At 38.6% G+C, this 13,494-nt stretch overlaps 1 protein-coding gene across 24 annotated transcripts in view; it reads right to left on the reverse strand.

Moving 5' to 3' along the window:
• Positions 1-13,494, reverse strand: part of LOC135486577 (multiple PDZ domain protein-like) — a 242,447-nt gene that overhangs the window by 128,148 nt on the left and 100,805 nt on the right. For 22 of the 24 annotated variants that reach the window (XM_064769464.1, XM_064769486.1, XM_064769484.1 and 19 more), the window contains 3 exons: positions 6,462-6,596; positions 5,811-6,146; positions 3,759-3,914 (listed from right to left, as the gene is read on the reverse strand). In XM_064769464.1, coding sequence (XP_064625534.1) covers positions 3,759-3,914; positions 5,811-6,146; positions 6,462-6,596 — 627 coding nt within the window. The remainder of the gene's footprint in view (positions 1-3,758; positions 3,915-5,810; positions 6,147-6,461; positions 6,597-13,494) is intronic. The other 2 variants (XM_064769472.1, XM_064769471.1) reach the window with 1 other exon arrangement.

Consider the following 13,494-nt stretch of genomic DNA (forward strand, 5'->3'; position numbering starts at 1 on the left):
CCCTTCAACCACATCACCACAAATCAGCTCAGGGTAATGTAAGTGAAAGCCAGGCATATAACAGCAAAAAGCAGTTTGGTTTCCTCTTACTAGGTGCGGGAAAAACATCTCCAAATGCAAACAGCATCAACGACAGCTCGCAACAAGAACCAAAGCCTTTTGCCAGTTGATAATATACCCCAAGCTCTATCAACAATGACAAAGAGGTAAACGATAGAAAATCACTAATTCATTACTCGCCCAATAATTCCACCGACACTGGATCTCAAAGGTAAATACTCTCCAGACATTATTGGTTTCCTCGTGTTAGATTGCTTGGGTGATAGAGCACACCCGTGTGGGTGCCCATCAGCTATTGAAAGAAAATACGTGGGAAGGGATCAAACGGGTCGAACAGATCGTAGGTTAGATCTAAACAATTGATTTACTAGTCAGCTCAGGGGTATAAAGGGTGAAAGAAGGGGTTGAAAAGATATGCAGTTTCCTCGACACGTTTTTATTTTGAATGTTTTTGAGGAAACTTCTAATAACGACGGAAAGCTCCTTCAAAGAAATACTTTTCTGTAGCGGCATATCAAATCTACCGCAGCATCCCAGAATACCGTGCTCAGATAAGAGGCAATTCCCACAAATTATTGAGCAAATATCGCAAATAAATAGAAAATCCAGACGTTTTTTTTTGTAAATTGACCGCTTTTCATGAAAATCACGACAATTTTTCTGCCCATTATTCGAGGAACATGAGCTGGCAAAGCAATCAATGAACAACATCAGTAATTCCAAGGCACGTTCCTATCACATTTTTTGGCGAAAAATCTCATCAAATTGTTTTAAAGCAGTCCCAGCATACCACGTCCCCAATACGATCCCATCCCCTGGGGTCATCGAATCAAGTCACAATATCCCGATATGAATTCATTCGAGGGGAATCTTTGATTTCTTATCGTCACAATTTCATCTCGGAACAATTCTGCATGTGACATTGTTGTCTTGGTAACAAAATACAACAGTGATAACGGTGGACGACACATTTTGCAAAGTTTTATGACGGCCATGCTTAATATTAACTGACCAGTAACTTCACCATTGTGGACAAGAGTCTCATAAGCAGACAGTGCTTTACAGAGAGAGAGGGAATATCCAATGACAGCTTTATCAACAAATCTTAGCCAGCACCGCCAAGAAACAGCTAGGTTCAGCTGACAAGAGAATTGAACAGTCTAAGATCACTTCTACCTTGATTTGACTTGCCAAATTATTCTGAAGAGAGTTACAGATGAGCAAAAAACCCTAACGGGGAAAAAATGCCAGCCTCTGTATACATTTATTTATCGAATTCTACCCCATTCATCATTCCCCAGCTAGATGTCGACTCAAAGATTGCAGACTCTTGATCGTTCAATTTCCGTTCTGTTTAAACCCAAGTCAACAACATTTGTCACAGTGGCATGGACTCAAATAGCAATTGATTGGAACAAATATCGGTTACACATTAACTTGATTAAAGGATCCATGCCACTCGTTCTCAATGTATTTTACTGTGGCTCAGGTAAACAGAAATAAACATTGCAGTTTTCATGCAAGCAAATTTGCTGAAACTTGGCATTCATAGTTAGAATCTATTAGTCCACATAACAGAATTGTTGAAATTTATATTCGGTATGTATTTTCATGATTGGAAATTTTCAAACTGAAGTTCAATTTTCTACTTTTTGAACAGAGAGGTTCTCTCTTACACAGCCGTCTCTGAAATTAACTCTGCACCAAAAAAGTTCATCTTTTTTTTCCAAACCAGGCAAAGAATATTTTGAAATGGTTAATCTGTTTATTGGCAAAACAACTTCTTTAAATTGTTTATGCCTCATCAATTCTTCAGATGAACCGATCCGCGTTTTTCACCGGGAAAGTCAGGTTTTACCGAGTTGAAAGATGAATTGAAAAGAAAACACCCACTCACTTCTTGAAAGTGACTCATGAGAACCATGAAATACACCTCCAGTTGTCTAAAATAGTTCAACCCAATCGTCACTAATATTTACCCAGCAAAATTACAAAGGGGCAGAGTTCCTTTAAGACAAACTCTAGCTATATGAACTCTGCACACAAGAGTGCGCAAGTGCCACCGCAATGTTGACAGTGTCAGCGCACTTATCAGCCGAGCAGACGGTAATTTCCGATCCGTCAAGGGAGAGAAAAAAACCTAAAAAAAAGATTAAAAGCAAAGTCTACGGTGTTGCTTCCGCCGCATAATGAAAATCTTGGTATACGTCTTTACCCTAGAGTTATAAAATACAATTAGAAGGAAAAGACTATGTTCGTTAGTAAAAAAGCGCTGTTCTTGCCACAATTGCTTAAATTAAGAACTGTCTGTGTGAGAATTTTTTCTCTGAGAGTTTTTTTTCTTTCTATAAAGAAAATGTTCAGGTTTTTTTTCTTCAATTTTTGAATTTACTTAACTTTTTTCATCACAACAAAAAATGGGAGTATGCGAATTTGCATGAAATTCTATAATCAAACTGGTTAAAATACTAGGTTGTTACATGTACCTTACTCTTGGACTCGTGGAGTTAAAGGAAACAGGTTGTGATGTGTCAAAAGGGTTCATAAAATATTAAGGTGAAGTGTTGAGAGAAAAAAAGGTATTACAAGAAAAATTGTGATTTTACATATCATGTGTTATATTTGCATTGAATATACTCGTATGAAACAGGAAATAGACCAAGAACTGTAACCTGATTTTTTTACTGGAAGTTTAATTATGCTGCTTTTCACTCTTAATGCCATCCGACAGAATTACCCCATAAACTTCATTTAAGATCATTGCTAGCTATCAGCAAGCTGACCAGTTCACCTCGAACCAGGCAGCACAGATCAATGAGCTTCGTGACCACAATCGCTTTTATAGTTGAAGATGCAATTTTGAAGTATTGAAAGAACCTGTGGCCACTAGTCATGATAGCAGTAACAAGAACAAGATTATTTCATCAGCACCATAACCGAAAATGCAGAAGTTTAACAATAGGGTATCTTCACCTGTCGGGAAACTAGGGGGCTTCCTGAAGGCAACTTGTTCATCACAAACAACCGACAAATTGCCCGCTCGAAAAGCGATTCAAAAACATAGATGTTATTGAAGAGTGCAACATATTTTGAAAACACAAAACCTATCACCGCAAGCAAGCACGATTTTGAGTAAGCAAAGTTTCAACATGAACTCAAAGAGTACAAAGGGTATGCTTGTTGGGGGAGGGGTAGCAATATCTGTAGGCTCTGGACAAATGTCGATCGAGAAATAAACATTTCATACAGTTGGTGCTATTGGGGGAAGGGAGGGGGTCTGCGAAAAACAGTACTCGCTGTACTTTTTGTGAAAATGTTGAAACTGCTGAATGACCCCTTAGATTTTTCACCTCGGAGGACTTTGGTTATCAGTCTAAATAACAAATGTCACAAGCAAGAACAAAACCAGGGACAAACTAGGAATGAATGGTGCAGAATGACATGAACAGTGTTCTCCAAACCATCAACAAGGAGCGGTCTCACAGAAAGAGAAACAATTCTTTAAAACGACGTGATTGCTAGGTCCTTACCTGCATAACTCAGAGTTAAGCACAACTTTCTGCCCAAACCTGCATAGCACAGGTCAACTCTTAAGTTTCTAAAATACAATTTTAAAGTGCCACAAAATCTAACGGGTGTTTACAGAGAGTGGAGAACACTCAAAAATGGTGATGATGTATTAAATGTTTCTTAAATACCTGGTGTAATGACAGCAACAGGCCATTGGCCTCTACAGTCCGTTCAACGCTACGTTTGAGAGGCGGCTCGTCAAACATGATTTGCGTTGGAACGGCCTGTATGAGGGCCGAGTCCTGATAATTTTCATAGCCTTCATATGTATACGCCGGCTGGAGCTGTTCGGATAGAGAGAAGCAACAGATGATGCATTGGTGTAGTTTCGGCGCAAAGCGTCAAAATGATCGAATGTGAAATTTAGGATTTTCGGATTTTTTCTCGTCATATATATGATTTTTTAAAAGCTGATATGCAGGAGTATCTACAAGAAGATATTGAAACCTACAGAACACACACACAGGACAAACAGAACACATTTTACTACGACATGCTCGCCAAACCAACAATTTCTGTTGGCTGCATCCTGCAAGGAAGCCATGACCCCACAATTGGAAAGCAGCCAGCGATTAGTTAAATCACCATTTTTGTCTGCAGTCATGGCCAATTCGCAGGTCACTTTGACAGGAATCGTTTGTTTTTGAGGCGCTAAATAGCGCTGCATCGCTTGGACATGGCAAGTCAAGCTACAAAGAAGGCACCACAGTAAACTGTCAAATTATCGTGACGTTTTATTTTGCAACAAACATATTTTCTTGCAATTTTTATTTGCGCGAACCTGGGTTCTTTGCCAAAATCTGCAAAAATGAAACGCTCGCAACAATCGGGCAGTTTACAATTTAAAGAGTAAGAAAAGAGCAACCAATGTAATGCAACAACAGTTTTCACAGGCAGTTGAAACTACCCTTACATCGACTAAATGACTGTGTCAGTAGTTTTTAGCATTGGCAATCAACTGCCTGTGAAAATAGCAATATGCCCTTGTTTGAGACTTGACTCCACAAGCTGCTCAAACTCCATGCACAAGAGACACAGCTACTGTATGTACATTTTCAGAAAATACCCTAGATTCTTGCTAATGAAATTGACATGCTTCAGCACACACTTTAATAATATGCTCATGTCAATTTGACGTCTATCTTTTTGCAGTTATACTTTTCAAATTCCTGAGAAAAACTGACAGCTTTTGAAAACTTCGAAAAACAAGACAGATGAACAAATTTGAAAATAATAATAACGTAAGACAAACATGCTTTATGATAACTGCCATTTAGTCATCTCGGAGGTAGAGTTTTTACGCTTTAATGAGGCATAATCTTGGAAGCTGAGCCAGTTATTAACAAAAAAGTCAGTAATTGCCAGATATCAGTTTGCATCAGAGATAAAGTTCCCTGCAAACAAGAGATATCTGTCACAGCAACCTGTAACAAGCATTGCGGCGATGAGCAACAAATAGATATCTTGTCTGCAGCGATTGATATTTATCAAAGGCCGCAGCAATGACTGATTCTTGTCGCAGGTGCTTGCAATGACTACCGCAAATGAGTGAATTTTATCATGCGATAATTGGTGCAGGTCCCAATGCCAAAAATATCTTGTTTACAATACGATTTATTGCAAAGTTTTTGTTATATGGAATTAGACATTGAAACCAGGCAATAAAGCCCTTTTACAATTTGTAAAATCCATTGTCACACGAGAACATAATGGAGGGATTTTAATGATGCCGGATTTTACCATTCAGCAAGTTTAGAGAGAAAAACATGACTTTTGTATCATGGAACAACAATTTTTTCAGTGAAATTAGATATCCAGTTGTTGATTGCTAAAGTGTTGCATCATAATATGCCAAAGTTGAATGTTTTGGAGGCAACGGTCTTGAGATTTAGACTTACATGTACATGCACGATTGTCAAATTTTAATACGGGAAGTGTTGCTCCAAGTAACCTATTCTAATGATACATGTGATACCAGGAACAAGCTATCAAATGGAGGATGTGGAACTATTCTAAGTTACCAGAAGCATGCAATTGTTTTCATATAGGGGAACTCTGGCGCGTCAGTGACGTGTAACTCGCGCATACGTTGGCCTTAACAGACGCAAAGCAGAAAAGATATCAATTGTGACTTGGACTGAAGCATATCATTGAATGCAGACTGATATTTTTCAACTTACAGCATGGACCTCTGCCTGCTCGATGAAGCCCATGGAGTTGCTGCCTGAGACGTGACCATCGTGGTTCCGATCGTTTGCGTAGTGTTCATACTGGTCGAGGTGCTCCGTGCTATCCGCCGAAAACAGTCTCTGCAGATGCTCGTCGAGTTGATGGGTTGGTATGATAGGGGCGGTTGGGTTCTGGACTGGAGGGGGTTCGTGGATGGCACGGGCGACAACGAGACGGACATGGCTTCCCGCTTGGCGGAGAACGGCGGCGACTTGCTCCGATCCCATGCCACGGACGTTGACTTCACCGATCTGTAAGATGTGGTCTCCGCTGCGAAGATGGCCATCCTATTTGTGAAAAGAAAAGACATTGCTGTAATGCAATCAACATTTAGTATTTCTGAGCTTTTGGTCATGTTTAAACTCCCTGAAACGCAGAAGTAGGAGCATGTTTCCAGGCCAAGGTGTGAAAGGATGGCACTATGATCATGCACAGTGATGTCCAAAGTATTGCTCGTTTGCAGGTAGAACAGAGTTGTCTAACAGTAAGAGCTGGGATGCAATCAAGCCTATCTTATATTTGTCTATATATGTCTGTATCTATGTAGGGTAATTTTTGTCATACGACCCAAGCAGACAATAAAGAAACACATGAAAACTTACTCGATCAGCCACACCTCCAGGGAGGATAGTTTTGACGACAACGCCTGTGCTTTTTCCACCAATGATACCGAAACCGAGGCCAGATCCATCATTAACAAGTTCGATAATTTCAAGCTGAGTCCATTCTGTATTCAACTGAAACGAAAAAGAGGGAATGCATCGTGAGTAAAGAGCTGGTTAACTCAAAAGTCCACTACTCAAACCCAGTGAAGTTAACTGCAAAGAAAATGTTCAACATCATTTCAGTGAAATTATAGTAAATGCCAGCCAAGTCTATTCTGTATTCAACTGAAACAAAAACAGTAGAACCTCTCTCTTAAGGACACCCTTAGGACTGACATGCTTCATGCATTAGGAATGTTATGATACAGGATACAGAATATATAATGCAAGATAGTATCTTGCCGACTTAAACTATCAACATCAAGACGACCTGCACAAGAAAAAATATTATCAGTGACATTTGAAATTGACAAAATATTTCACCAGGACGCAATTGACTTACATAACTCCTGTACTGAAGACCATTAATCCTCTCCTTGTGTCTAACCTGCATGTAATACAGTGCGGAAACCATGAAGCCACAAAGAGCAAGCTTAGTTGACGAATCGTGTACATCTATCGAAGTTGAGACCATACGACCATCCTGCCGATCCATGATCCATCAACTATTCCCGAGAGGCGGGTGCACTTATCGCAATTCCGAGTTTGTTATGCATTGTAACTGACTGTCAATGGTGTTCAATGTCATCTTTTGCATTGGCATTCAGGCTCCATTTCGGTGAGACGTATTCTGATTTAGCAATATTTTCATCATATGAACTCGCAACGAAGATTGGGACTTGATGCAACCACCACCCAATGATGCCGTAAATAAACAAATTTTATTAGCCTTAAAACTTCAGAGCACAGTTAATCGAGTTAATTGTCAAATTTCAATTGCACTTTGACTATTAAGAAACTTTATATTTGTGTTATGGAAGTTCAAATCCCATGAGATTTTCAGATACATTTGTACATTCAAACTTTATCATGTTAATTTCAGACACAACATCTCCAAATGTGATTTTCTGTTAAGACCTTTGAATTCCAGTCAATTTAACATCTCATAAAAATTCCTAATCCAAAATCACTTCTGCACATACCGTTGCCTAAAAATCCAGCCATATCCCTCGAAACTCAAATCTGAGGTGATTTCCAAACACTTAACTACAGATATCTGACGATCCTGACACATCTGAACCAAGACTATATTCCCAATACATCCAACAAGAAGAAATCCCCAGTGATTTCCGAACACACTGAAAATTCACATATCACTTTTCTGCAGCGTATCTGATCTCAGGGTGTCAATCTGACTTCTTTGCAAGAACAATGGTCCATGTCAGACCAATGTACTCGTCCATAGAATGAGGAACACCCCAGGTCATCAAATCAGTCAGGAAAAGTCGCTCAGAAACATCCTGCATTATAAGGTGCATCCTGAACTTGCACGAGGCAGATCCTGAACTTAAGTTTACAAAGGTTACAGAGACCTTGCCAATGGGCCACTCTTTCTTCAATCATTAAGAAGTAAGTGCCAGTAAACCAGGAAGATTGGTCTACAAGTACCGAAAGTGGCCTGGCTATAAAAATGATAAAGGGTCATTTCGAATTCGGGAGCAGCTTTGGTAACCATTTGCTCAAGACAAATGTCACCTACTCTCAACCATGAAATATTCGTGGCTACATGTATATAATCTGCAATTTAGGCATGGAGATGACCCGTTTTCATAGGGAGTGAAAATTGCCCATCGGCAAGATCTTCGTAACCTTTGCAATCTTACATGTAACGCCAGAAACATGCAGCATGGCGAATAACTACCCAAAAGTCTATCCAGAGGAAGAAAATACAAATTTGGTCACGAAAGTGAAAATCCACAAACTACCATGCATCCTTACAAAGACCATCCATCGAATGAAATCCTAGCACGAAAAGGTAAAAAGGGCCACAATCAACATATGGAAAAGAGTGAAGGAATGTGTTGACAAGATCAATCTTTCTTGCAAGCAAAAATGGCAACAAACGCGAAGAGTCCATGATGACACCAAATAAGATGAGGCAAGTCGAACGGGATGAAAATATGGCAGGCAAACCTCATCGCACTAGATCCAAGCAAATGAGGGAAATATAACAGTGTTGCCTTAGAGACCTGAAATTTGTTCCTGGCAAAACAAGATCCTTAGATTGGCAATAAAAATCCCTGAATTGGCAATAAAGTGGATTCCACAGCCTCAGACGTACATCCAAAGAATATAAACTGAGAACAGTCGCGGCCAAAGTAAAACAGGAGGTTGAGGGAAAAACAGGTTGATAGACCAGGCAGTATGCCTGCCGAATTGAAATGCCCATGATCGCGTCTTATGATAAAGAAAGGCTGGAAAGTAAGCTTGCCACCAAGTGGATTTGGTTCGTATATCTGCGTGTCGATGGCTCAATATGTTTGACACGCACATGTCAATATTTGGATCGAGCTGAGAGATGAGACGCTGGGCCTGCCAATAAATTGCGATGTTTGGTATTGAAAATTAACTCTGGCAGTCGGGATGTTTGATAATTTTGCTAAAAAATGCTTTTGGTTAGGCTCTGTTGGAGTCATGATGGTCACCACTAATACTCTGTTTATCATTTCCAATCAAAAGGTGTCAGAGGAATACATCCAAAAGTGTACACAAATTGTTGATAGAACGTGCAATGAAGAATTCAAGTTCTGGGATTTGCCAAATGTGCAATCAGTTTATGTTTTTAAGACAGTACAGATATTTTAACATTTTGAAATGTACAATGTACATGACATAAGATTTCTAATAGAGCCGATATCCAATTTTTGAGGCAATTTTTATATAAATACAGAACAAACAGGAATCGTCACTTTGTTTGGCGAATTTTCGCTTTCTCCCAAATTACTCGAAAAAGTCACACCTGACACAAATTCAGGAATATCCACGAACACTTCTACAAGAAATTGTCAATAAACCATGCAACAAACAGAATTTCAAAAATGCCAAGCAATATAGCATATACATGTAGCCAAACTGATTTATGGCTGAATCAACCTCAACTGCCTTTTATAACGAGGCAATGATTCATTCTTTTTTTCATTTTTCAATTCTATTGATAGAACAGCAGTTGGCAGACGGCAGTGAAAACCCATTGAAAACTCCATCATGTAATTTGACAAAGAAACAAAGGCAATGTACAGTCCCAGTCACATTTGACATGTTCTATGTTTTTTCGTGAAAGTGGCACACAATATTGCGGCATGAGCTTATATTACTGCGAAGTTTCATCTTTGGTTTTTGAACAGAAACATTGGGATGTTTGCTTTGATTACTAACACACGTGCAACTTCTTTCTTACAATAACTGAAGCCCAAGACTGATTTCAACTGTTGGCCTTGACTCGGAGGTTGGAAAAATTCTTGTAGAGGTTGTTGCTTAGGGTGGTCAATACATATTGCTTTATCTTTTCCTATTCCTAGACCAAAGGCTGCATTCACCCCAAGAGGTTATTGATAGCCTTGACACGGAGAGGTAGAAAATCCTTGCAGAGGTCAGTGCTGATTCCTAAGGGTGGTTAATACATAATGCTTTAAGTTATCTTCTCCAATTCTTGGCCACAAGTTTTACTTATTCCATCAAATAACCAAACGACTTTAGGCATTTCAAAAGAATGGTTTGCAAGTTGTCATTATCCTCCGATACTCAAAGATAGTTACTGATAGTAACTGATTGCTTCAATTTCCTCTTGGTAATGACTGACCATCAAGGGCCATCAAGGGAGAATATAAGGTAAGCTGGTGCAACTATAGCCTCGGTACAATTATAGAACCTGTGTGTATCAATGTGTGCTGTATGGTGTTTTCTGCACTGTAGCTGTAATTGTACTGGGGCAATAAAGCACTTTTTCGGTGACAATGCACTCTAGAATGTTTTATAGTCATCTTTTCTCTAATTGTCTTACCTAATGTCTTATAGTCTCAGTTTTATCTATTATTGTTTTACAGCAAAATTATTGTATGCATTGAATTTTTTTTTTTTTTTTTTTTTTTTTTGTAAAGCGCCTTGAAGTGTTTTACAAAAGGCGCTATATAAATTGTTTTAATAATAATAATAATAATAATAATAATTCTACTTTCTGGGTGAAAATACTTGCAGTAGATCCATGACGGCAACTAAATATTTGATTCCTACTCCCAAGAGGGAGACAGTCAGCAAGTCAGCACGAGAGCGCACGATAAATCAAAATTACCCAACAAGCAAACAAAGAAGACTTTGACTCATGAAATGAATTCCATCAGGCTATGTGATATCGTCATGACAACCGGTCCTCGTCACATTCCAGAGAGAGAACTAAACAAATTAGGTAATAAATTAGATAGTAATTAATTGTTCCAGTCTGAAAAATATCAATTACTGTGGATTTTGTTCAATCATAACTGATTGCTTTTTCCAACGAGTAATAAATACCAGTAGTCGGTGATGGAATTGCCATGGCATATATGGCTAATTCAGAGACAGCACTCTCAATAAAGCTAGACAGAGACATCACAAGGATGCATTCAAAATAGCCAATATAAAGGAGAATTGCATGGTAGTTCTAATGGCAATTCAGGCAATACCATAAAACACTACTAACTTCACCACCTGGAAAAAATTTCCTAGGGTACTTTTTTTGGCAAAGTTAGCGACAATTCAGGCAAAAGGTAATGCTGAAATTGGATTTGTCAGGCGGATCAAATCTGATATCACATTTACTCAAAATCAAACACCTCTGCTGCTTTGCTGGCAAAGTGTCTGATGAAAGTCACAAATCAGATTAAAAAAGAATTTTTTTAAAGCCACTAAAAGTACAGGTAATCAATCCAGGTGATAACATCGAGTAAAGTGACTTGAAAAGATTCCACTTAAACTATAAAATACCCCCAATTTTAACCGACGAATTCCCAAAAGATAACACATTGTGATTACGATGGTGACAAAAACCACTCGATTCTCACACCGCTACATTTCTCTGGGGAGATTTTGAATACGAGAATGAGAGTTTGGGGAGTAGACCCCATTACTAATCCCAGTGAAGCGTGCGACACCTTAATGACAGAAACTCATCTTGGGAGTACGAAAATCAACCACACCTTTAAAGTTTGTTTTTATTTCATCGGCATCTCATTTTCTGGCTCTAAATTCTAATATTTTTAATGCAATTTTATTGAAATTTAACAAGTTTGACATGAAAAGTTTCCAAAAAAAATCAATCTTTAGTATCGAAAAAGACTTAGCTCAGAAACATTTATCATCATGTGAATAATGTGCGTAACAACAACAAAGAGCTTTAATGTTTGTTTTTATTTTATCAGAATCTCATTACCAACATCGAGCAGATAATGGCTCTAAATTCAAAAGCTTTTTACGTTAAATGTATTAAAGTTTCACAAGTTTGACACCAAATGTTACAAAGTTACAAAATTTTAGTATCGAAAAAACTCTTGGCTCCAAAACACTTATCACCACGCACAACACATCAACAATCGCAATGTCTTCAAGTGTTCCGCACTGAACAAGCTAAAAGTGTTAATCAAATTTATTTGGTGGCATCTTTCTTGCAATTTTAATAAACTCGAAAGCAAGATTTCTCAATTCTGAATAATGCTGGAACACGTCAATGCAATATGCGTGGTTCGGAATAATTGAAGTCTATTAGAGAGGGAATGAGAGTGAAATGCATAATGAAGTGCTAATTATCTAGACTTTCAGAGTGGTGCTCAAATGCCAAAGATTACACTTATAAGTATAATGTACCAAATTTGATTTCAAGTCAGTTCTTGCTGGCAGACGATGACTCATGTAAAGCCGCCAAAATGAGGAATTATAACCGCTGCTATGTGTGCCAAAAAATCTAAGATGCCTCAATCCATCACCAGTAGTATTTCATTCATTTTGGCTTCAATGTAGTAACGTGTTTTTCAAGTTATCAACATCATAAAGCATGGTATGATTTTTTTTAGCTCCAAACTCTTGATCAAATATAACACAGCAGCAGTAGTATAAAATGAAATAAATATTCAAGAGAGACATTACAGCCTTGATCCCAAGTGACAAGGCATATCGGTGCTGAGGCAATTTGAATCGAAATCTAATTAATACAATTAGGAGTTACCGTACACCGTCAAATTTTTGTGAGCATTTACGGTTTACGGTAAATACAATTAGGCCTACCGATAAGGCAATTGAAATTGAAATCTAGTTAAGTGTAGAAGATTCTGACATTGCAGAAAAGACCTTTTTGTGACTTTAATGCTCGTTATTCAAAGATTTGCCGCAATTTGACTTACATTGCCTCAAGGAGTACAACCCCATGGTTTGAAAATTCTAAATTTGCAATTCTGATCCGGAAATCAGATCACAGGATCCACCCCAACAAAACCAGAGTGTACGAACAAGATAGCTGCATTGTCTTGACTTCACAGAGGGAGGCATAAGAAGTGTGCGCTCCGTCAACAATGCCCCTCTCGTCTTGCTAATGGTCTGGGATGTCTCCTAAAGAATGTCTCGCTTTGACTGCTTATCAAGTTCAGACGGTCAAGAGATCCCCGATGGTCCGGTTCACGCTGATATTGGCAGCCTCATTCATTTAGAATACCTGACTTGTCTCGCTAATGGATAGGAAAAAGGCTTCATTTCGCTAATGCACTTGGAACTCTACCTGCCAACTTGCACACTATTGAAGAAAGTCAGCGGACATCTTACAAAAACGGCCTATGGCTAGGGATAAAAAAAGGCTTCCTTTTGCTAATGCACTTGGAACCTCTCAAACTTTACCTGCCGACTTGCATACTGTTGAAGAAAGTCTATGGACATCTAACAAAAAACAGCTTGCTCTTACAATGTCCCTTATAGCAGGGACTTACTAGCCACCTAACCAGGACAAACATTGAGCTCTGACCAAAGCAGACAAGAACCTCTCTAATTTCAGATAATTGAGTCAAAACTGCCA

Source organism: Lineus longissimus, chromosome 4, assembly GCF_910592395.1.
Source record: "Lineus longissimus chromosome 4, tnLinLong1.2, whole genome shotgun sequence".
In the NCBI taxonomy this organism is placed as follows: Eukaryota; Metazoa; Nemertea; class Pilidiophora; order Heteronemertea; family Lineidae; genus Lineus; species Lineus longissimus.